This window comes from Pogona vitticeps, chromosome 5 (assembly GCF_051106095.1).
Source record: "Pogona vitticeps strain Pit_001003342236 chromosome 5, PviZW2.1, whole genome shotgun sequence".
Classification (NCBI taxonomy): Eukaryota; Metazoa; Chordata; class Lepidosauria; order Squamata; family Agamidae; genus Pogona; species Pogona vitticeps.
The window spans coordinates 119,705,404-119,729,553 of NC_135787.1; the positions used below are offsets into that span (position 1 = coordinate 119,705,404).

Consider the following 24,150-nt stretch of genomic DNA (forward strand, 5'->3'; position numbering starts at 1 on the left):
GTTCTTTAGTTTTTTTGATGTTAAGTGTGAGATGATTTTCTTTACACCAAAGTATCAACCTTTGTACTTCCTTTCTATAAGCAGACTCATTGTTCTTATTTATGAGTCCCACCACTGTCGTATCATCCGCAAATTTAATAATTGCATTGGTGTTATACAGTGGGGTGCAATCATGTGTGTACAGGGAATAGAGGAAGGGACTTAGCACGCAGCCCTGGGGAGCTCCTGTACTTAGTACCAGGGTAGAAGAATGGTGAGATCCCATCCTTACTGACTGTGGCCTATCTGTCAGAAAATCCTTTATCCACATGCATATCTCCTGAGGTAATCCCAGGTTGATCATTTTAAAAAACAACCTATTTGGTAGAATGGTATTAAAAGCAGAGCTATAATCCACAAACAACAGCCTCGCATAAGTTCCCTGATGTTCTAAGTGGCTCAATACAGTATGGAGTACAATGGACACAGCATCATCAGTAGATCTATTTTTCCTGTATGCAAATTGCCATGGGTCCAAAGAAGGTGGAAGACTAGCCTTAATGTAATCCAGCACCAATCTCTCAAAACATTTCATAACAACAGATGTTAAAGCTACTGGTCTGTAATCATTGAGAGATACCACAGCTGACTGCTTGGGGACTGGCACTATAATAGATGTCTTCAGGCAAGTGGGGACTGAACACTGCAACAAGGATAGATTGAAAATATCCGTAAAAACTCCAGCTAATTCTGCAGCACAGCCCCTAATAACTCGTCCCATGATTCCATCTGGTCCAGCTGCCTTTCGAACATTAATATTCTGGAAAGCGCGTCTCACATCTGAAATCTGCAGTACTAGTGGTTGTCTGTTGATGGTAGATTCTAGTGATGTATTATAGACAGTAGGTGCTGGAATAATGGTTGTTCCTGTTTCCACTTCAAAACGGCTGAAAAATTGATTTAACTGCTCAGCCAAAAAATCACTGCTGCTACACAGACTGTTTTTGTTACTCTGACCAGTGATTTGTCTTAGGCCGTGCCACACTCTGCGAGTGTCAGAACTTTCAAGGTGTTGTTCAATTCTCTGGCTGTACATAGCTTTGGCATCCTTAATGCCCCTTTTCAGTTTAGCTCTAGCCTCTCTGTACTGTAGTTCATCACCAGAATGAAAAGCAGCATTTCTGGCTTTTAATAAAAGGCGCACTTCTCTATTTAGCCAAGGCTTGTTATTAGAAAACACTCGTACTTGTCTGGTAGTAGTAACAACATTGATGCAGCTTTTGATATAAAACAGTACTGTTGAGGCATAAGTATCAACATTGTCCTCCTCAAACAGTGCCCAATCAGTGCTCCTAAAGCAATCTTGAAGTTGCTCAGATGCATCCACTGGCCACACTTGTATTTCTCTAATTGATGGTCTGATTCTTTTAACAAGAGGTCTGTATGATGGAATCAAAAAAAGAGATATATGATCTGACTGTCCCAAGCTAGGCAATGGCTTCGTCTTATATCCATGTATGATGTTACTATATACCTGATCCAAGGTATTTTCCCCTCTAGTGGGACAGTCCACATACTGATAAAAGTTAGGGAGGACGGTCTTTAAATTGGCTTGATTGAAATCACCTGCTACCACCAGCACTCCATCTGGGTAGGCCTGCTGCTGTTTGCTGATAGCAGTTAACAAACAACTCAAAGCTGTGGTTGTGTTAGCATCAGGAGGTATATATACTGCTGTTATTATAATAACATTAAACTCACGAGGCAGGTAAAAGGGGCGGCATTTCACTGCCAAATACTCCAAATCAGGAGAACAGTGAATGTCCAGTATTTTAACATCTGTGCTCCAATTATCGTTTGTGTAAACACAAACCCCTCCACCTCTGCTCTTCCCAGATTCAACAGATCTGTCTGCTCGATGTACTCTGCGTCCTTGTAGTTCAATTACCTCCCCTGGGATGGAAGAGTTAAGCCATGTCTCTGTAAAGATCATAACGCAACAGTCTCGAATATTTTTCTGTAGGGAGATAGTAAGTTCCAGCTCCTCAATCTTGTTGGGTAGAGATCTAACATTTGAGACAAAAAGACTTGGCAATGCAGGCTTGTGAGGATTTTTGCCTAACCTCACTCGTAGACCGGCCCTGCAACCTCTTTTCTGCTTGCGTTTTCTCCGTGCTCTTTTCTTCCTGACAGGGAGAGCAGGGGGAGTAACCCCCGGATATGCAGGCTGTCTTAAAAGCTCAGCTGGGATGTTGTAAGTTGAGACCGTTGATTCAAAGTTGTAACCTTCTCTGCCAATAGATAATAATTCTTGTCGACTGTAAATTACTTGTGCCTGAGCATGTAGAGTCCGTAATAAGGGCCGATCTCTGGAATGCCTAGCCGCTGCAAGTGCTTGCGCCGCCATCTTGACCAACTGTCAACAAATATCTGTCCATATTTAGCTGCTTTCCAAAACAGCAATAGTTAATTCTTGCAGCATTTTTCAATTTTCAATATTCTCATACTTGCTACCCAAAAAATGTGAAATAAATTTCTCTTGTTCCAGTCAGTGTGTCTGCACCTTTTGAAATGAATTGCTTTACTGCTAGGATAAATGGTTTTGCCTGAGAGGACAGACATGAACATACATTACTGGTTTGTGCAAGTGGCCCTGCATCCAGCAGTACAGTATTTATAAATAAACATCCCTGTAGATTGTCATGAATATAGATGAATATCACAACATCTTGCAGTATCTTAAACAGAAGTCAGACCTAGTTAGGTGTTATGTGTGAACTGGAGGGAAAGAAGTTTAAATGTGTCGTGATGTCAGTTCTATCCCCAACATTACTACACCATCTGGAATCAGCAAGACCTCTGCATGTTTAATGTGAAAGTCTGCAAAGGAGCCTGTAAGCACACTTTGCTGAATACGGTTACAAGGCTTCTGTGATCAGTAACTCTGACAAGGCAAGAGTTAGGTGATACCTTTACTTTACTTTATTAGATTTTTACCCCGCCCCCCCTAGACAAAGTCTACTCAGGGTGGCTTACACAAATGATAAAACATCATAATATAACAGATATCATAGAAATCATTTAAAACATCATAATTTTAACACTTATTTTAGATCATTGCCATGATGAAATAATTTAAAAGACAAAGAATAAAGATCAGTTATTGACTGCAGGGAAGGCCTGCCTAAAGAGCCAAGTTTTTAAATGGCTTTTAAAAATATCCAGCGAGGATGCCAGACGGATTTCTCTTGGGAGACTGTTCCATAGCCGAGGGGCCATTGCCAAGAAGGCCCAGTTTCTTGTTCTTTCTTTCCGGGCCTCTCTTGGCGTTAGACCCCTCAACCGTCCCTGCTGGCTATGCCGGGTGATTCAGGTAGATATAGGTGGGAGAAGACGATCTGCCAAGTATCGAGGTCCCAAACCGTTTAGGGCTTTGTACGTCATCATTAGCACTTTGAAGTCAATGCGGAAACGAATGGGCAGCCAATGCAAAGCAGCCAGAGTGGGAGAGATATGCTGATATTTCCTCACCCCTCTAAGAAGCCTGGCTGCCACATTCTGCACCATTTGAAGTTTCCGCATCAATCTCAAAGGCAGCCCCACGTAGAGCGGATTACAATGGTCTAATCTAGAGATTATGAGTGCATGGACGAGTAGTCATCAAGATATGGTCGCAGCTGGGCAATCCGCCATAGATGAAAATAGGCGGAGCAGGCCACGGACGCCACCTGGATTTCCATGGAAAACGCCGGGTCCAGGTGTATCCCCAAGCTGCGAACCTCGCTCTTTGCGGCGAGAGTCGTCCCCCCAAACGAAAGGAAGTCACCCAAACTGCTAACAGAGGGACCACCCACCCTCAGGACCTCCGTCTTGTCCAGGTTCTTTATTATCTATATACCTTTATTAAACCACTTAAAAATCACACAGATTGCAAGCTTTTGTGAGTAATCTCCCACTTCTTCAGACTGTGTACCACCCCTTCATGAACAGTGCAGAAAACTTTTTAGGTCTGAGTCCCAAAAGTTCATGGCAGATGCCTGTGCCAAGTCTTCTTTTAAGAGGTGAATCCAGACCCAGGTTGCAAAGTCAACTGGGAGGCATGGTCTCAAGCACCTTCCCTTGTAAGCATGGTCGGAATTTTCCATCCCAAACTCCAAACAAAGGATTTGCTTATTTTCTGGCTTTTTCCTAATTCTTTCTGATAAGACAGGGTTCCTGGTCATGGGAGTGCAGTGAGCATCTTAAGTTGAATACATTTGACAGGCTCTGCTTCAGATCTTCGCACAACTGTACAAGGCACTTCTGAGTATGGTGTTTATGTGGGAGATAGGACTTATATGCATGCCATTGTCCATATCATCCATGTAGCCCTCCATAGTGCTTGAATAGCGCTGTAATGTTTTTAAAAGCTACCGTATGTGTGTGCAAAATTTTAAGTACACTAAGCGTCCTTTCTTCCTCCTCTAACTTTTCCTGTTGTGTTTTCAATTAATTGGCAATTTATCTGTGGATTTATGTATCAGGCCAATGAGCATTGCTAGCTGCAGGGACTGGCTCTTCCACCAATATCCCAGTGCATGCCCAGACTCATCCCTTTACTTTTCAAGTTCACCTAATGGATTAGCAAGATCTCATGGAGGATCTGCATATGTTCCATGGGCTTGAGGGCTTGGACAAAGCATGGCTGCACAATTGCTTTCACTCTTACTTAATGTTTTCAGAAGCTGAGTAAAGATGTACAGTGAATTGGTATAATTATCCCAGTGACTCTCTAAAGAGTTCAGTAATATTATCTAGCTCTCCTTAGTCATTTAAGTTAATTACTCTTACTCAACCAGCTGCAATAAATTATGTAGATTCATTTCAATAGTTATAAAGCTCAGTTTGAACCACTTTTAGACACTGTTCTGGAGACTTTGAACCCTTCAATGCCATTTTTAAATTCTTTTTAAACGATTACCCATTTGCACTGTATGCGACTCTAGATATTTATGCCCAATAATTTTGATCACTTCTAAAATGAAATTAAACAGTTAACAAGTTCATGAACACACTCAAGCCTAAAGCTGCATTAATATTAAAAGGATTTTCTTCTTGACAATGTTATCTTAAAACCTGTTATCTTTAAATGCAGGGGTCATGCTGAAAAATGTTTCTTCACTTAGCAATTCAGGGTTGATAAGTTTTTCAAGGTTGAGAGGTATTTCTGAAACTGGTGTTTTCCTTATAACTGTTTTCTTCTTTCATAGTTCCTGAATGTTCCACATGTAGCCAAATTCTTGTTTCCTTCCTTTTATTTCTGTCAAGAGCATTCAAAGTGCAAATCAGCCTGGGGTCCCACACCCCCCAATCTAGTTTTGTCTCCACCACAGAACTTGGAATCTTTTCACTTTGTTTCAAAATGTGTGAGCCAATGCAGAAAGAAAAGATGGAGTTTGTGTGGAACAGGTGGTTGAATGTAAGTTTCTTGGGACTATCATAACAAATGACCTGACTTGGAGTGCAAACACCGCTGCGTTAATCAGGAAGGCACAACAACGGTTGTATTTTCTAAGGATTCTTAGAAAGCAACAATTGACTGAGAGTTTGTTAATCACCTTCTATCGGAGTTCGATTGAGAGCATATTATCCTACTGTCTCTGTGTATGGTTCACGAGCTGCACAGTGGCAGAGAAAAAGGCAATTCAAAGGGTGATTAAGACGGCCCAAAACATCATTGGCTGTTCACTCCCCTCTTTGGAAGAATTGTATAAGAACAGATGTAAGAGAAAGATATCTAACATACTGAAAGACTCCTCTCATCCGGGATATCAGCTCTTTAAACTATTACCATCAGGAAGGAGATTCAGGGTATTGAAAGCAAGGACAAGCAGATTCAAGAACAGTTTTTACCCAAGTGCAGTATTGAGTTTAAATGTGGGGCCATAGGTTTTTAGTGGATTTTAATTGCTGAGAGAAAACGGGGTATCTATATTTGGATGGTGAAAGTTGTGTATATTTTAACTTTTTTTTGTAGTGTTTTCCAGTTTTACCTTGGGGAAGAGCACCTCATTTCGTTGCACCCACTTGTGAGCGCAATGACAAATAAATTTCTTATGTCTTATGTCTTATGTCTTAAAAGACCAACAGAGCTCATGCATATGCATGCACACACGTGTGCACACATGGGGGGGAAGAGAAAGAGATGCTTTGGAAAAGCACCTTCCCCCTTACCTTTTGCCCCAAAGGGAGCGCAAGAAGAGCATGTGTGCATGCATGTGCATGTGCCCCCACACATACAGCACTAGCTGTCACCTCTCTCTGCAAAGCCTCTCTCCTAAGATTCTCCCCTAAGACTTGATTTTTCCATCTTCTCCAAGATAGGTAGACCTCTGGTTTGTTTGTTATTTAAAGTTGAATATGCTCTCCTGTGAGTAAGATAAGATGAGGAAACAGAGTCATTGAAGCAGGGAAGCCCTTTCAAGGCAGTTGCTTTGAACCGTGCCATCTAAATAGAACTGCAATTAGAAGGCTGTTCTTTCTTTGCCTATGTGGCCACTTATATCGAAGAGAACAGAATGTTCCAGTGTGACTTTCCTGCTAGAGAATGTGCATTAACTTGCACTTCCCTCACTTTGTAGTCACACCCTTAGTGTGTTATAGCAAAAGCAAGGACTAGTATATGTTTGTTTGTTTCATTTTTATCTTGCCTCCTCTAGTGACAAAGCACTACTTTGGGCAGCTAACAGTAATAAAAGGGAAAATAGCCCGCCCACCAAGACAAAACAACAGTTTTGAAGGAAAAAAAACCTCCAGAGGTAACGGCAAATATAAGTCACTTAAATAAAGCATCAGTCTCTAAGTATATTAAAGGGAGGAGATGCTACCAAAGGCCTCTTTGAACAGCACATCAAAACTTCCTCCTGTTTTTGCTGTAACAGACTAAGAGTGTGACTGTACCAAAAATGAACCAAATCCATAACATTAAGTTCCAAAATGGATTTTTCATTGGTTGATTTGACATGGAATGACCCATTCTCACCACATGCATAGGGAGAGCACTCCAGTTCTGCTTTCCCTTCATTCTGGTTTCAGTACCTTGAACGTGTAGAGTTCAATCAGTCTAAGCAGTCTGTTAACCACTGGGTTAATTTACGCCCCAGGGAGATTGTTAAAATATATTAAAATTTAAAAAAATTTACATCAGTGGGCAAAATCCTGTTTGTGCAGACATAAAGTTATGTCCAAGTAAGAGCACCTGGGGGTTGGGAACTGGCTGAGTAGATAAGAGGAGAAGTGAATGCCTTCTTGCAACAAGGCAAGGTATCAGAATGTCTTAAAGAGGCAGTAGAAATATATATATAAAACCCTATTTGAATCCCACTGTATTTGATCATTATTGTTCTTTCTCCATTATTCCATTTTTGGGCAAGGTTTTGGAGTATGTGGTGGTGTCTCAACTCCAAAGGTTTCTGGATGAAGCAAATTATCTAGATCCATTTCAGTCTGGTTTCAGGCCAGGTTACAGAAGAGAGACAGCTTTGGTGGATGACCTCCACTGGGAACCGGACAGGGGAGGTGTGTCCCTGTTGATTTGCTGGACCTTTCAGTGGCTTTTGATGGCACTGACCATGGTATCCTTCTGGGGTGCTTTTCTGGGGTGGGTCATGGAGTTACTGTTCTACAATGGTTCTGATCCTCCCTGGATGGCCGAACTCAGCAGGTGGTATTGAGGGATTCCTGTTCAACACCCTGGCCATTGGCCTGTAGTGTCCACCAGGATTCAGTCTTCTCCCCCATGATACTCAGTATCTACATGAAAGTTCTAGGAAAGGTTGTCTGAAGTCATGGGGGTTGGTGCCATCAGTATGCTGATGACACCCAACTCTTATCTCCCCATCCCATCTGATTCCAAGGAAGCTGTTCTGTTCCTAGACCACTGCCTATTGTCAGTGATGGACTGGATGAGCGCTAATAAACCAAAGCTTAATCCAAACAAGTCAGAGGTGCTCCTGATCAGTCACAAGGCACATCAGGGGATACGGATTCACTGTACTGGATGGGGTTACACTCCCCCTGAAAAGTCAGGTCCACAGCCTGGATGTGCTCCCGGATTCAACCCTGAGCTTGGTTGCACAAGTCTCGGTGACCAGGAGTGCATATGCACAGTTACAACTGGTGCACCAGCTATGTCCATTCCTTGAGAAGTCCAGTTACTGCAACGTGTTGTATGTAGGGCTTCCTTTGAAGGGTGTTTGGAAACTTCGGCTGGTTCAAAATGCTGCAGTCAGACTGCTGACTGGCACTAGTTACAGGGAGCTTCACTGGCTGCCAGTCTGTTTCTGGACCCAATTCAAAGTGCTGTTTTTTATTTATAAAGCCCTACATGGCTTGGGTCCAGAATGTTTGAAGGATTGTATCAACTCACATGAGCCTTCTTGGATTTTGAGATTTTTTGAGGAGGTGCTGGATGTGGCTGGCAAATTGATTTTCTGCCAAGTAAGTGGTTTATAAAGTTACTTATTTCCAGTCATGGCAACACTGTAAGCACATTTAGGCTCTGAGCACAAAGGTCTACTTGACTTCCAAGTAAGGTGGAGACATGAGAGGCAGGACTTAATATGAACCACGATATTCTCACTATGCTTCAAACCTTATTTGGTATCAGACTGTTAACACCCTAAAGAAGGCAGTTGTGTAATTCTTGGCTTCCTAGGACATCTGCCTGACCGTTATTGGAAATAGAATGGCTTTTTTCCTTTTCTTTTCTTTTCTTTTCTTTTTTTCTTTCTTTTTTTTGTACCAAGATCAGCTGAAGAAAAATGAATAAATAGTACCTTTTCCTTGTATTAAATCACAAGATTAGTCATGTGAATGTTGAAAAAGGGGGACATTTCTTCCTTCCTTCCTGTATCATTTTTAAACAGTTTTCTGTATCTCGTCTTATCTAAGTTCTTGACCGTATCTAATTAGTTGCAATTAATTTTCATTGGAATTGGTGCCATTCAAGGAAGCTATAGCCAAATTGCCATGCTAATTTCAGTGGAACATAAGTGCTGCACAAGTTGAGTTAGTCAAAACATAGCCAAAACATTTTGCACTCTATGCAGCAGTCGTGCTAGTACACATATGCATTGGCCCGTCTTGTTAACAGATCCTTTCTCCCTTAAGTTTTACTGCTTCAGCTGCTTTGTGACAAATGAGCTATTAAAATTAGATATGAATGGGTGATTGAGCTTAAAAGCATTAATCTGCGTTCTCAGATTCAGGCCAAGAGTTCAGCAAGTAGTGTAGAGTGAATGCTTCTCAGGGCAGTCAGAGCTGATAGTGACTTAAAGTCACGTCTTGCTGCCAAGAAGAAAGCAGGAAATAGAGTGACTATCTCCTGGCAATGTGTATGCTTTCTGTCTTGGAGTCCGCAAGAAGGATATACTGTAAACAGAAGTAAGGCAAAAGAGCCCTTCAGCTTACAGGATTTGGAACAATTCTTAGAACAACCAATCAAGGATCTCTCATCCTCCATCTGTGAAGTCACCTTCTTTGTACCCATTGTACCGTCCAGATGAACAAGTAGTGCAAGCTTCTTCCCCTTGCTGTAAGAACTAGTTCCATTTAACCAGGATGAGTCTAAAGCAAGCCTGATCTGTGCCTTCCCTCCATGGAAACCTTGTATGTTGTTTAATCAGTTTGTTAACTTCTCTTTCTGTGGCCCTAGACAATGTGACCAACTCCATTCGACTGTTTGACCTCCCAGGGCATGTAGAAGCCTTCCTTTCCTCTTAGAAACTTGAACAAGCCTGCCTTTAATCCCTCTTTCCCACCCTTCCGAAGCTTGATTTCAGGGATGTGGCCAAGTGGGATATGTAATTTTGAATATAATCCAACGGCAGCTCAAATAAGCCATAGCTGCTGACCACAAAACTGTGAGGATAGTGAAGGTGGGGGAAAGCAAATCTTATTCTTGGTCAATGTTCTCTCTAATTTTTTGCCAGCGCTGGGCGGGGCCCTTGCTCCACACACATACACGGGGTTCTGGCCAGACCTTGATTGGCATATTAATTTATGCAATATCAGGGGTTTATTTAAAGGTTATAGCTATGCCCCTTTCAAACTGGTTGTCTTGTGTTTATTTGTTAATTTAAAAATCCTCTCACTTTGTCATTAAATTGGTATTCAGTGGCATTCAGATTGCAGGATGTTTGAAGTTTGAGAGTGTTTGGGATCTACATATGGAATGGGGCTCTGTTACAAAAATTTGAGACACTACCTAAAGAATATCTGGAGACTTCTTTGTTTCCATATACATACAGCTAACCACAGCTAACATCTTGTGTTAACCTATTTTTCTAGGTAATAAATCCCAAAAAAAAGGCGAAAAAGAAAAAATATGTTAATTCAGGAACAGTTAAGTACATGATTTTCCATCCTTTCTAACACATCTTGAAGTGTGATAGATTTAATTCAACATTGTCTGTGTTATAGCTTGTCTGAAGAAACTTGAGTGTTTCACATCAGGCAGTATCTTTATTAGAACCAACCAAAAGGCCCAAACCAGTAAGTATTCTTTGGTCAGCCCTAATAAAGATACTGCATGAAAGCTGATTTTATGTAGTTTTTCTCAAGAATCTGCAGGGGTTCTTTCACTTTTTCTTGAAGGAGCTAGGTAAAGGTATTCTAACATAAACTTGCTTGGAGCTCTTAAGCACCTTAGCACTGATTTAACTGAAGCCTGTTCCAAAACAATTTAGAAGTTAAGAGTACTGTATGGTTCCTTATCTTACTGAAACAAGATACAGTTATATTACTTTCTTTTTTCTTTTTAACGAAGCCAGGGCAGGAGTTAGGTACAAACAAGTCACACCATATTTGTGACTAAAACAATTGTCATGCAGTAGTATTGCATTAAGCAATCTGTTTCTGTCTCTGTAATTTGCCACTTTTTACAGGACACTTCACCCTGTAGTTTTACCACCCATGCCGGAGAGATGAGAAGTGTAGATAGGATTAGTGATACATGCTAGTTCCAAATGCAGTACTTATCATCTTCACTCCAACATGCTGTAGAAGTTTTAAATAAAGTTGCAAGATTGTACATTATTGCACATAAGCTTTTAAATGATTGTTTTTAAGATTAATGTTCATTACTTGTTCCGTGTCACTTGCTCTCAGGTAACATTACTTTCCTTCCTAGTGGAAACAGAAGTTTCATTTCTTGACTATATTAAAGGCGGGTAAGTGATTAAGTTATTCCAGAATTCTGACATAAACAATTTTTTTAAAAAAACTGTCATGCTAAACTAGTTGTAAGAACAGTGTCAAATTTTATCTTGAAACAGAAACAATGAATGTTTAAAGATTTATTACTCTGTACACGATTTTTCCTAAAGGCATCTTTTCACAGATAAAGCATGATTTGGAAATTTGCCATTGTTTTATGATGATTTTATGCCTCATCACTAGAATATAATATATGCACATGGTCACAGAGATATTGTATCATTGAGAAATTATGTTATTCTCAGGAGGACATTAAACACAAGAAGCCATCTTAACAGGTCTTTATATCTAATAGGCAGTGAATCCTTTTTCATTACTTTAGGTCTGGGATGCTAAAGTGCAGACTGTAGACAGCATGCAGCCTCTAGGGCCCCAGGTGTAGCTCTGTTGCACCCCTGCAGTCCCAAGCACACTCACATTTCCCTTGGTATTGACTATTTTGGCACTGACAGTGTATGTGATATCACTATCAAAAGACTCTTCTGCATGTAAAAGATTTCAGATGGATTTATCTGAATTGTCCAGACACAAACAACATAAGGAGAAAGAGGAATATAGGTCTCTGGTTGTTATAGGTTTTTCGGGCTGTGTGGCCATGTTCTTGAGGTTTTTATATAGGTCCTTTTCTTCAAGCCCATCTCACTTCCCTTTAAATGTGCTACAGTGCCAAGAGTGTTTACAACATATAGAGCTCCAGTGGCAGTGTATATTCAAATTAAAGGCATAATTGTCTTCCAATAGATGGGAAAGTGCCCCTTAGTAACAGATTTGTGTCCAGTTCTTCAGAAGAATCTTTGTTTCAGCTTAAAGCTCCTATCTGACTTTAATATTTTATGTCATTGAAAAGAAATCACAGTTTTGGCTGATGTGGATAATTCAATAATAACCAATTCAGAAGCAGCCCATGCCTTCCTTCCACAGGAATTAACAGATATTGTGATATCATTTGACTACCAGTGTTGTTAGTTGACCTCTTACAGTAGTGTTGGCATGAGTCTGCCATTCAGGCTTCTTCAGGCATTGGTGACGATCACAGTAGATTTGTTTTGGTGTGTTAGGGAGCACTCCCATCAACAGAGTCATGCTTCATAGTCCAAGCAGGCTGTAACTCTCACATCAGTGTTCTACACCTATTTTCAAAGTTCTTTTGACAGCATTTGATAGGCGGGATATAAATTAAATAATTAAATAAATAAATAAATAAATAAATAAATAAATAAATAAATAAATAAATAAATAAATAAATACATACATACATTTGTGATCTTCACCAGACATTCAAAACCACCAGCATGTATCATAAACAAACAAGGTAGAACATTGTATTCTTGAAGGCTTTCATGGCCGGGATCCAATGGTTTTTGTAGGTTTTTTGGGCTGTTTGGCCATTACACAGTCAAACAGCCCATAAAACCTACAACAACCAAGGTGGAACATTCTCTGGAGCAGCTCCATTTATTTATTTATTTATTTATTTATTGGATTTTTATCCCGCCGCTCTAGACCATGTCTGCTCAGGGCAGCTTACACAGATAAAACAGAACAATATAAAATATATAAAATTATAAAATTACAATTTATGTACATAACCCATAAAGAAACTTGTTTGCCCTATTGCAGTTCATGCCACTGGTAAAAACTGTGAATTGGCAGAGTGTCTCATTTATCTCGATACAAACAAATGCATGAGTAGGCATTAGCTCACACTATGTGCCATCTATTTGTTTTTAATTTTTAGTTGGGGTGTCACAAGAGGAGTTATTTGCAAATGGCAGCATTTTTGTTCCGGGGCAGGAAGTGAACATCTTGCTGTGCTTTCCTCCCAACTGTGTAATTCACAAAGACCCTAAAGAAGAAGGAAAGTTTATTTACTTGTAATGGTGTTTCTTTGAATGGTCTCTGTGAATTCAGACAATCCATCTTCATTCCAGCAATTGCACTTAATTGGGTTCTTCCTCAGCTGGTAATGTTAAAAATATTATCCTACTGAGATTTGTTTTTTTCCTCCCCAGTGAACTGACCATTGTATAACTTTGAACAAATCTTTGTATAAATCAGGTGAAATTAATTTGTAAAACCACATGCAATTGCATGGCCATATTAAATTTAAAATAAGCTTATTTCAGAAAAAAAATTAACATGGATTACTACTGTATAAGTAGGTTACAGTTTAATTTCTTTACTGTGATCTGCTGCCTAAATTTAATATATGTGTTTTAATTTGTCGAGTGCTCAAGATGTTCCAGCATATTGCATTGGAGAAGTTGCTTTTTTAAGTACAGTATCAGTTTAATAATAGAAACTTGATTCTACTTTTTGAAAAGCATGATGATGTTAGTCTTATATTTAATAGGTGCTATTTGACAGTTCTGCATATGGTAGCATTTATTTTTCTCTATAGTATTCTACTGAGTTTTCTTGCCTTCTTCCTTATGCTGCAACATGCCCATTTAAATGGCTTGTATTTCATTTACTTTATAGGACTCAAATAAATTTCACTGTGGCTATTGATTTCACAGCTTCAAATGGTAAGTGTTTTTAAGTTATATTAAGTAAAACTGTATAGTTTTTAAAGAAAGTGTAATGTATTGTAATAGTATATTAATCTGCTTGATTTGGTCTAGGAGTTTTGTGTGAATAAGCTGTAGTGCTTTAAAACCAAAGGTTCCCTATGTAAGCACAAAGGCTTACACAGTGGTGTTTTGATGATCATCCCTTCATGCTATGTCCTACCACATAACTTCCTATACTTTTCCACTTGATCCTGATAAAGGTGTGACAGTATGGGCAAAACTTCCTGTTCTTGCCAATCTCCCGGTTCTTGCCATGCTAACGCTCCCCACTGTGGGAACTCCACTACCAGGAGGATTTCCCTGCTTTCCACAAAAATGAGAGGTCCCTCCCCTCTATCTCCCCCTTTTTCCCCCTGTTGTTCTTTAGAAGGAATCATTGTCTGAGCAGCTTGGCATTGGCAATGAAAAGATCCCATTCTGCATAGGAATTGTAATAATCCTGTGCAGTTCGGCATTCCTTTTAGGAAAAATGGCAATGAAAAATCCTACTCGATCTTTTGAGAAAAAATTTTGTTGTAAAAGGAAAAGAGGAATTTTTCCCTTTTCTTTCTTAGAGGCAATGAGATTCATATCCCTAGTCCTCCAACCCTCTGAACCATATTTTCAGAAGACATAGGATTTACAGTACTGTACTGTGAAATGTTTTCTCCAGTATCCAGCCTAGTTCATTATCTAAAGACGTCCACCTCAACTTGCTAACAGAAAACCATAAAAGAGTTGTTAAAATTTAATCAGGGGCTTTAATAGTATATATTGGTTATCTTACACAGAGGCTATTAATGGACAACTACCAAGTAGCCTTTATGTTGCTGGCTTTTTTGTTTCTGGCTGAACATTAATAGAAATTGTTTAATTCAGTGAATGGAATATGTTGCAGATTGGTGGGATAACTGTGGGGAGAATAAATAATAAAAATAGGGTACGGCCAAGTCGACCATTCCCTTCTTCTGGAGGCATAATAGGACTGTGCAGCTTGCCAAAGGCAACACAGGCTGGCTCTTCTCCCAGGAGGCACAGCGGGGAATTGAACTTCCAACTTCTGTCTCCACAGTCAGCTATTAAACTCACTGAGCCAACCAGCCAAATAAGAAAGTTTTAGTCTAAATTTTGGCAGATCTTCAAACCACAACTCTTGATCCCATTTGCTTTCTCCCTCTCTTTTGTCTGTCTAACAGGGATTCGTATAAATTCGTGCTTCTACCTCTGGTTAAACACAGCTTCTTGTTCATACAAACCTCAAACAAGCCAGCATCTAAAAGCTCAGCTTCAAATGAGTCATAATTAAGATAAAACACTGTTTGTTGAGTTCAGACATCAGAGCCAGCAGAAAACCAGAAACAAGAGCTTCTAAGCTCTTTTACCAGCACATAGGAAGAAAACAGGAGGGAGCCTGCATGCCTAGAAAAAAAGGGCAGTCTTGTTCATGTCTCAGTAAACTGTAATTTACAATGAAGTCCATGATGTTCTCAGCCAAAATTCTAGCTTATTTCAAACAACTTTGAAAATTTGTAACAGTTTTGAAATGAAGCAATTGAAAGAAAAAGGAATCACACCAAGCATGTGCATGTTCACATGTTCTTAGGCATTCAAGATTCTCTCTGGACTTTGGTCCATCATACAGTGGTGCCTCGCTTGATGAGGATAATCCGTTCCAGCAAAATTGCTGTAGAACGAAATCATCGTCAAGTGAAAGTAAAAAACTCACTGAAATGCATTGAAAACCAGTTCAGTGTGTTCAATGGGCGAAATACCTCAGCGTCCAGAGAAGATCCTCCATAGGGTGGCCATTTTCCGGTGCCTGTAAAGTGAAAAAGTCTTCCTAAATACAGCGGGGAGCCATTTTGAAACCTGACGATCCGCTGTTTTGATCATCGTAAAGCGAAAAATCAGTTCCCGAAGCAGGGAACCGATCATCATCAAGCAGTTTTTTCCTATTAAAACATTGTTTTGCAATCGCTATAGCGATCGTAAAATACTCATTGTTAAGCTATTTCCTCGTCTAATGCGGTAATCGTCAAGCGGGGCACCACTGTATATATAAATTAATTTAAGTTATATATATTTGGATCAAATATTCAGATCCAAAGTCATCCTGTGAATCATTCTGTTTGACATAGAAGATGATAGTCAAGATTAAGCTATTACAGCACTCTCCCAATAGGTCTTTTAAATGCCTACTGAAAGTCATACACAAACAAGGAGCCCTAAATAAGATGCTTTTTTTCAACAGGAAATCCTGCACATCCAACATCACTCCACTATATGAACCCATATCAGTTGAATGCATATGGCATGGCATTAAGGGCAGTAGGTGAAATCATTCAGGATTATGATAGTGACAAAATGTTTCCAGCTCTTGGTTTTGGTGCAAAACTGCCTCCAGATGGAAGAGTATCTCATGAGTTTGCCTTGGTAAGAGATGGATATATTATCTTCCCCCAAACATTCTTCACTTATGTGCATAGTTTTTCATTTACTTTTTGTGGATCTGCATGTGCTCAAATTCAATCGTTGATTTTTATTAGTATTGTAGAAAATGCTGTCATTTTTGCCATATAATTTTACCTGCTAATGATGAGGCAAAGAAACAGAAACAAAGGAATCAAACTGTATTTTACTTTTTAAAACCATTCAACATTTAAGATTTTGTTGTTGTTGTTATAGTTTCCAAACAGGATAGTTATTTGTGCTTTTCAGTTTCCCTCACTTCTCTTAACAATGATTCTCTGATCAAAAAACAAAAACAAAAATCTTGTTTTCAGTAGCAGTGCCCATTCTGTGTTTACTCATTCTTAATACATTTTTCTGTAAGCATTAACTTTAAAAGAAGCAGCATGCTTAGTTTTTGCTTTGTGCATTAATGTAAGTGGGTTGATGAAAGAATGTTCCCACAGGAATTAATGTAGATGAGTGGAAAAGCAGCATGCAGTAATGTGTCTCTAGAAGGTACTGTGATCCAATGATGGACTGGAAGTGTCTGTGCTAGAATTCACTCTTGGACTGAGAATGTTAAATTCCAGTTGCGGCAGCAGGAATGAAAGGGTGCCTGCCGGTTTGTACTGCTGAACTTCTGTATATACTGTAAATACACTTGGCGTTGGAAGAAGCTGTCTTTGTCTGTGTGATTCAACTGGACTGCCTGGACTGAAACAAAAGTCTGCTAACTTACATCAAGAAGATTGGGGTTCGGTATTGGAGTTGTGCTGTTCATAGACTATTACGCTATTATGTTAACATTTCATAACTGCTATTCACAAGAGTTAATTCTCCAATTCCAACTTTTACTTACAGAATGGAAACCCTCAAAATCCTTACTGCAATGGAATAGATGGTGTAATGGAAGCATATTACATGAGTTTGAAATCTGTACAGCTTTATGGACCAACAAACTTTGCTCCTGTTATAAATCATGTAGCAAGGTAATGATTGTGGCAGCTCTTTCGGGAAAATCTGATACAGTAACTCTATATTGGCAAAAACCAGAATCCTGCTAGGGATTTACACTGGTGTTCATATAATGGCCTGAACTGCAGTGGTGAATTGCCACCAGAGATAGGCACCAACCACACATTGGTGCTTCTGTGCAGTTCAGCAGATTGGACCCACTGATGTTACATGGTGCTTTGGATTCCACACCCCGCCTCCTCCTGTGGGAGCCCACTCAGGAGGAGGAAGAGGGGCAGGGAAGCCCAAGGCACAGATGGGAAGAGGCAGGGTGGGGAATCATGATGCCCATGCCACATCTGTGGGCCCAGTATGCCGAATTGCACTGAAGCAGTTTGTGCCCAGCTCTAATTGCTACTAATTAACAAGCTGCTCACATTTTTGGTCACACACTGATTTGCCTGACTAACATGAGTGTGCGTAGAAATTCTTCAGTTAGTGGCAACTGTGGTGGCAATTCACCATCGCAATTTATGTACAGTGGTGCCTTGACTTATGAACATAATTGGTTCCGTTATCTCTGGTCACAACTCGAAATGGTTGTAAGTCGATGCACTATTTCCCATAGGAATGCATTTAAATGCAATTAATCTGTTCCAACCAAAGGAAAAAATCACCAAAAAAATCACTGCAGGACCCTTCGGAAATGTGATTAATCCCTTCCGGCCAAAGGGGGATGGGAGAAAAGCAATCAGTCGTGCAAGACCCATTGGAAATGCAAAGAAAGCAAAGCAAAAAGCAAGCAGATTGTGCAAGACCCATCAGAAATGCAAAGAAAGCAAAGCAAATCTCAAGCCGATCATGCAAGACCCATCGGAAATGCAAAGAAAGGAAAGCAAAAAGCAAACAGATTGTGCAATACCCATTGCACATATAAAGAAAGAAAAGCAAAAAGCAATCAAACATGCAAGACCCGTTGCAAATGCAAAGAGAGCAAAGCAAAAAGCAATCAAGCGTGCAAGACCCATTGATAATGGGGGGAACCAAAAAAGCAACCAACCCCCCCCCCCCAAGAATGGGGGGGAACAAAAAGCAAACAAACTCCGCAAGACCCATTGGAAATGGGGGGGGGGGAGAAAAAAACACAAAAAACAACCAAACTCTGCAAAACCCGTCGGAAATAGGGGAAAAAAACCCAAAAAAAACAAGACCCATCACAGCACAGAAACATAACTCCCCCCAGCCCAAAACCACATTGCAAAAACCACCCAGAACAGTTTTTAGAAAGCAGAAAGCAGCACCTTACCTTACCAGGCAGTCCGCCTCCTCCGATCTCACTCACTCTAACAATTGGGGCGAAAGAGCTACAAAGAAGCAGCCTTCTCACTACCAATAGTTAGCAATTTGAATTCCCCACCTTTTTTCCCTGACTTTTTGTGTTCATAACTGGAAGCTCCGGCCACAAGTCGAAGCAAAATTTTGCAGCCAGAGCTGGTTGTAACTCAAAATGGTTGTATGTCAAGACGTTCGTTAAGTTGAGGCACCACTGTAGTTACATTCATGCCATCTAAATCTCCAGCAGGGTTCTAGCCAATATAATTTATTTTTACTGCAGAGTGCAGTATACTGTAGCTGAGTTTGTGACTATTGAAAAGGAATAATCACTAAAATTTTTATTAAGCAAAAAGGGAGCTACACTGTGTGTGTGTATGCCAGCAATCTCCCCTGCAAAATAATGTCATTTCTCTTATGTTGATATAGTATATACAATAAGATTTTTGCCACTATAATAGTGCATTATTTAAACATTAAATTGCTTATGTACATCTCTGTATGCTGTGTTAAAATCAGTTTGTCCTGCATCTGTTACTTTATTACATGCTATGTTCTTAAATATTTATATATATATATATATGCACACCCAAAGTAAGCTTTTAAGTATGCATAAGAATATTGTGATCTTATAGTCAATAAACACACTAATTACATATTTCAAGCTTTTCTTTTTAAGTGTTTCATGTGGACTTTTTAGTCTGTTTCACAGATGTAACAGCATTCCAAATGTTTTGTTTTCTTATGTTAAAAGTCTGACTAGTTGTTGTTTTTTCTTTTAGATATGCTGCCTCAATAAAAGATGGCTCCCAGTATTTTATTCTTCTCATTATTACAGATGGGGTCATTTCTGACATGGCTCAAACAAAGGAGTCCATTGTGAATGTAAGTTGTGCTTAACTTGATTTGGGATTAAACTATTGTATTTTTTAAAACAGCATTATTAAATAATGTATATCGACTTCATGAAATACATTTGATTTACAGTCGGTGAACCAGCCATGGAGGTGATAAAAAGTAAAAGTCATATTCAGTGACTCTTATAACAGTTAAAAACAGATAATCTGATAAACTGGTCTCTATGAGATACAATAATATTAAGAATTTTTTTCAACTTATTCGGTGATTAAAAAGCATTGGATGCCTTCCTGAGATAACTGTGTGATATGCATGTATCCGTGAATGCCTGGGAACTCCTTTGGGGAATCCTACAGAATCAGAGACAGATGCTTGCAGTGTTCTGGAACAAACCTGCCACTTTTTTCCTTCAAAAATTCAGTTGCTCTACTAGCATTTTGCTCTGTTTTAGCCTTTGCTGACAGCCTCTGATTTTCCCAATTTAAAGACTCATGAAGGCAAATTACAACCTATTTAAAAGAGTCTACTTGCTCCAATCTGTGACAATCAAGGGACTACACATATTTAAACTGCTTTTTTTGGATCATCAGCATCTTGGATTTCACATAATTTGTCGTTAACATTTTCCTAAAGAAATTGGCAAAAGCAACTAGCTGTCTTCTGACATACGCATGTCTGGGAATTGACTGCATCACTGGCATACAGAAAAATTAAAATGTAATATATTCAGTTTAAGGGAATGAGAATCAATTGAACTGAAGAAGAAAAATCAGTCAGATATAATTTAAATAGAGTGGGGTTAAAGCGTAGCTTTGCCATTCTCTGTGAACTGAGCAACTCACTTCTGTTAAATATAGATTCATGTAGCTTTTGTCTTCTGTTTATAGAACTTAGCTTAGAAATAGTAAACACATATTGATAGTGAAATAAGCCAGTTTATATCAAGTTTTCTCCCTAGAAACTCCCTAATGCAGATTTTGAAATAAAAAGGCTGCGAACAGTTGTTTTTTGTGTGTGTTTTAATTCGTCAGCCAAATAAAATGGGAAAGATTATGATATCTCATCTCAATAATTTACCTGGCCTTTGAAGTTATTAAAAAGGAAAGCAGTCTTAACTTTTGCCTATAATAGAATGTAAATGTGTTTGTTTATAATTGCTTGGACCTCTTCTAGCATTTATAACTTTGAATTATATTCAATAAACAACACATGGAAAGGCTGAAATCCTGTTGTGCAGTTACACAAAAGGTGTAATTTTCAGCAGCAAATTGCCATAAAATAAGAAATCCCTGTAGGGATTATCTGTTGCATGCTTAGTCACACATCTCAGGTTGCAGCAAATGATGACTATGGAAATTACTTGATTTGGGTTTTAAAAGTCAACTAAAAACATGGTTGTATGTTCAGGCCTTCCCTCCTGTCAATATTTAATTCTTTCTTTATTTTTCTTTCATTTATTATTTGTTTTATTATTGTATTTGTTAGGGACTGTTTGTAAAATCCTTATGTTTTATTGTATACACCTTATTGGAAGCCGCCCAGAGTGGTCGACCAGACCAGATGGGCGGGATATAAATCAAATAAGTAATTAAGTAATTAAGTAATTAAGTAATTAAGTAATTAAGTAAGTAAGTAAGTAAGTAAGTAAGTAAGTAAGTAAGTAAGTAAGTAAGTACGTAAGTAAATGTGCAATGAGACTTTGGCCAGTATAGCTCAAAAACCAAAGGACTTCATTCATTCATTCATTCATTCATTCATTCATTCATTCAGTTTTACAGAAGTATATCTGTCCCACTGCATAAGATCTCAGCTTGCCACAAAACATTCTAAAACAGTTCATAACCTTAAAATACTTTAAACAAAAGCAAATCGATAAACTAATTATTGGAAACCAAGACTTGATCTCACTAGGTGGTGAATGTTCAGGTGAACAGCTGACGTCATTTGGTGCTGAAATAAAGACAATGTTGGCACCAGTCAGGTGTCCAAAAAGAGGGCATTTTACAGACAGCTGAGAAATATCTCTGCTAAGTCATCACGTGGCCTATTGGTCCCAAAAGTGAATACACAGGAGTCCTGCTTGACTTCTCCCCATAGATCAGGCAGGTATATATAAGAAATATTTTCTCACACATCTAAGTTCCAAGAAATTTAAGGCTGTGAAACTCCTTGAATTCTGACTAGGAGTGCATTAGCAGCTATTGCAGTTCTTTTGAAATTTATGTCATTTGGCTTCCTGATCCTGCTCTTACCTTGCAGAGCCACTCCAGTAGGATATAATTAACCATGGCATCAAAAGATGCTGAGAGATCTAGGTGAGTCGATTGTATGGTAGCACTCCCTGGTGTCTCTTCTGAAGCAGGTCATCCATCTGTGTAGCAAAGGCTGTTTCCATTCCCAAAACCCAATTGGAAGCCAGATTGAAACAAGTCTAGACTCAAGGAACACAGGGTACTAATAAATAATACAATAATAAAAGCACGACAAGTACTCTTCAATGAATTTCGGATGGATGGCAAAATAGAAGAGGATTGGAACAGTGCTCTAGCAGTATTATAAAGTCTTTAGTTTTCCAGTTTCTTCTTGTCTCTTTTTAAAAAACAAACTGGAAAACTATAGACTTTATATCCTTGTTGTCACAAATCTATAAACTATTAACAATAATAATAATAAATTGATAGGAAAAAACATAGAATTTTGCCAGTCTGTCAAACAATCAGGATTTAGGAAGAATTCTGAGTACATCTCCTCACCTTTCTACTATTAGAATATATAATAAAAGACACAACTACAGATTAGTAGTACAGAGTATAGAAATGCACCACTTATACAATCAATTTATAAACAAGCAGCAATGGTAATACAGTTACACAAAAATATAAGGGAAATACTGTAACGTGAGACAAAGAGACATGTTGTGTCCAAAAATATAACAGTATTAGGGAATGTGTTCAGAAATCTCAGTTAGGAATATAAGTAAATTATTATCAGTGGAAGGTAACTCAGTCATCCTATACGCACCAATTATGTTATAGTTATAACAGAAAAACTGGGGCTTGTCTACATGGCTTGTTTTGGAGTGGGCTGGTATAAGCTAACTGTGGTCACCTAGGGTCGACTAGAGGTTCACTATGCCATTTGGTGCAATTCTCACATCCAAATGGTGTGCCATCTTCAAGTGACCCTCTTTGGTTCAGCTCCTTCTGCTGTCAATTTGCCATATTCTGAAGTGGTTTAAGAAGAGAGCTACTTCACATAGGCAAAATATACCTTTCCTGTGCTCCTTGGTGGATGGGCAGAAGTTTTCTGGGTTTTTATTTAAGACTATTAGGGCACTGTAGATGTGCTGCATTACTAATAAAAATATTTAATATTTGAAAATTCCTCCTAGAAGGATGATGAGACAGGAGGAGGCAAAGAGGGGTGCTTCCCCCCTTTTCTTTAACTTGTCTTAAAGATCCAGATGTGAACCTGCCTGCAATCAAAACTATTACCAGGTATCAATCAGTGGTCGATCCAGCAGTGGACATTTTTTTGACTAGCCTTTTAAGACAAGGCAAAGAAAATATTTTAAAAAGTGATGCAGTGTATCTACTCTAATACAGTGTAAAAAAATTAACTTCCCCTGCTTCTCCACAGAGCAGAGGACGTGTTTGATTTACCAGCATTTTGGTGTGACTGTTTTCTTAAACCACTTCACAATATGGGAGATTGACAGCAGAAGACAATTCAGCAGCCACAAGCTTGCTTTGGTTCATTTCTAGCAATTACACACACTGTAATCCTACATGCACCAAAAAAGTAGACAGGAACGCTCTGGGGACGGACTGGCTTGCTCTAGCAATTATGTCATGTGATCGGCAGAAGAAAAGAATGAACCAACCAGTCCCTGAAGTGGTCAAACAGTGGGCAAAATACTGCTTGATTGCACTCTTAGATGACTTACCAAGTATGTTGGAATAATTGAACATTGAATCAGACCAAGTTGGTTTAAAATTAAATAAACAAAAAAGGTCCAAGAAAAAAATAGAATATTATCAATTGATGGCTGTCATATAGAATGTATTTATCTGAGGTGAGTTATAAACTGGGGGAAATTTTATCAGAAAGCAGAAGTGGAGAGATGAGTAAGATTTGCATGGTCAGCTTTTTATAAATAAATTAAATTCTTACAAAGAAAGAAAATCCTGTAAAATTAAGATCAGTAGATAATCAGTGTGTTGCCAGTAGTGTACCTGTACTGGCTCATGCTGCACAGACATGGGATCTAAAAATCCATGATGGAAAACCTCACAAAAACTGAAAGAGCAGTGGAGAGGCAGATACTAAATACCATATAGATAAATATCATATAGCTAAAGTAAGAAAGACTAAAATAGCATATAAAAGAACAAATAGTACTGTTAAAATAGAGATGGTAGACCTCACCATGAGACAAGTAGGTGGACAATGGAATAAGGAAATAAATGAATGACGGTTGCATACTAGATTGATGGATGATTTTAAAAGATCAGCAAGACTAGCATTGATTAGAATAGAAATAGATTTGTGGAGGCAAAAAAGGGAGGCCTGTATACAACCTTGGATGTTTGGGTGAATGAAGGAGGGGGCCTAAGGGTACCAGACAGTGGAACTACTGAAGGAAGACCTAAAACAGTGCCTTTGTGGAAGGGGGAAAGAGGAGATGAGTGGGTGAATTTGACATATTTTTTTAAGACTTGAATTTGAACGAACCAAATTATTTTTCATTGCTTGTCGGATATATGAT

At 38.9% G+C, this 24,150-nt stretch overlaps 1 protein-coding gene across 3 annotated transcripts in view; it reads left to right on the plus strand.

The window, feature by feature from the left end:
• Positions 1–24,150, plus strand: part of CPNE8 (copine 8) — an 84,594-nt gene that overhangs the window by 55,050 nt on the left and 5,394 nt on the right. For 2 of the 3 annotated variants that reach the window (XM_020796991.3, XM_020796990.3), the window contains exons 12-17: positions 10,309–10,362; positions 11,128–11,189; positions 13,717–13,763; positions 16,039–16,220; positions 17,100–17,227; positions 19,307–19,409. In XM_020796991.3, the coding sequence (XP_020652650.1) occupies positions 10,309–10,362; positions 11,128–11,189; positions 13,717–13,763; positions 16,039–16,220; positions 17,100–17,227; positions 19,307–19,409 (576 nt within the window). Of the gene's footprint in view, positions 1–10,308; positions 10,363–11,127; positions 11,190–13,716; positions 13,764–14,983; positions 16,221–17,099; positions 17,228–19,306; positions 19,410–24,150 lie in introns of all 3 variants that reach the window. The other variant, XR_013545691.1, reaches the window with a different exon arrangement.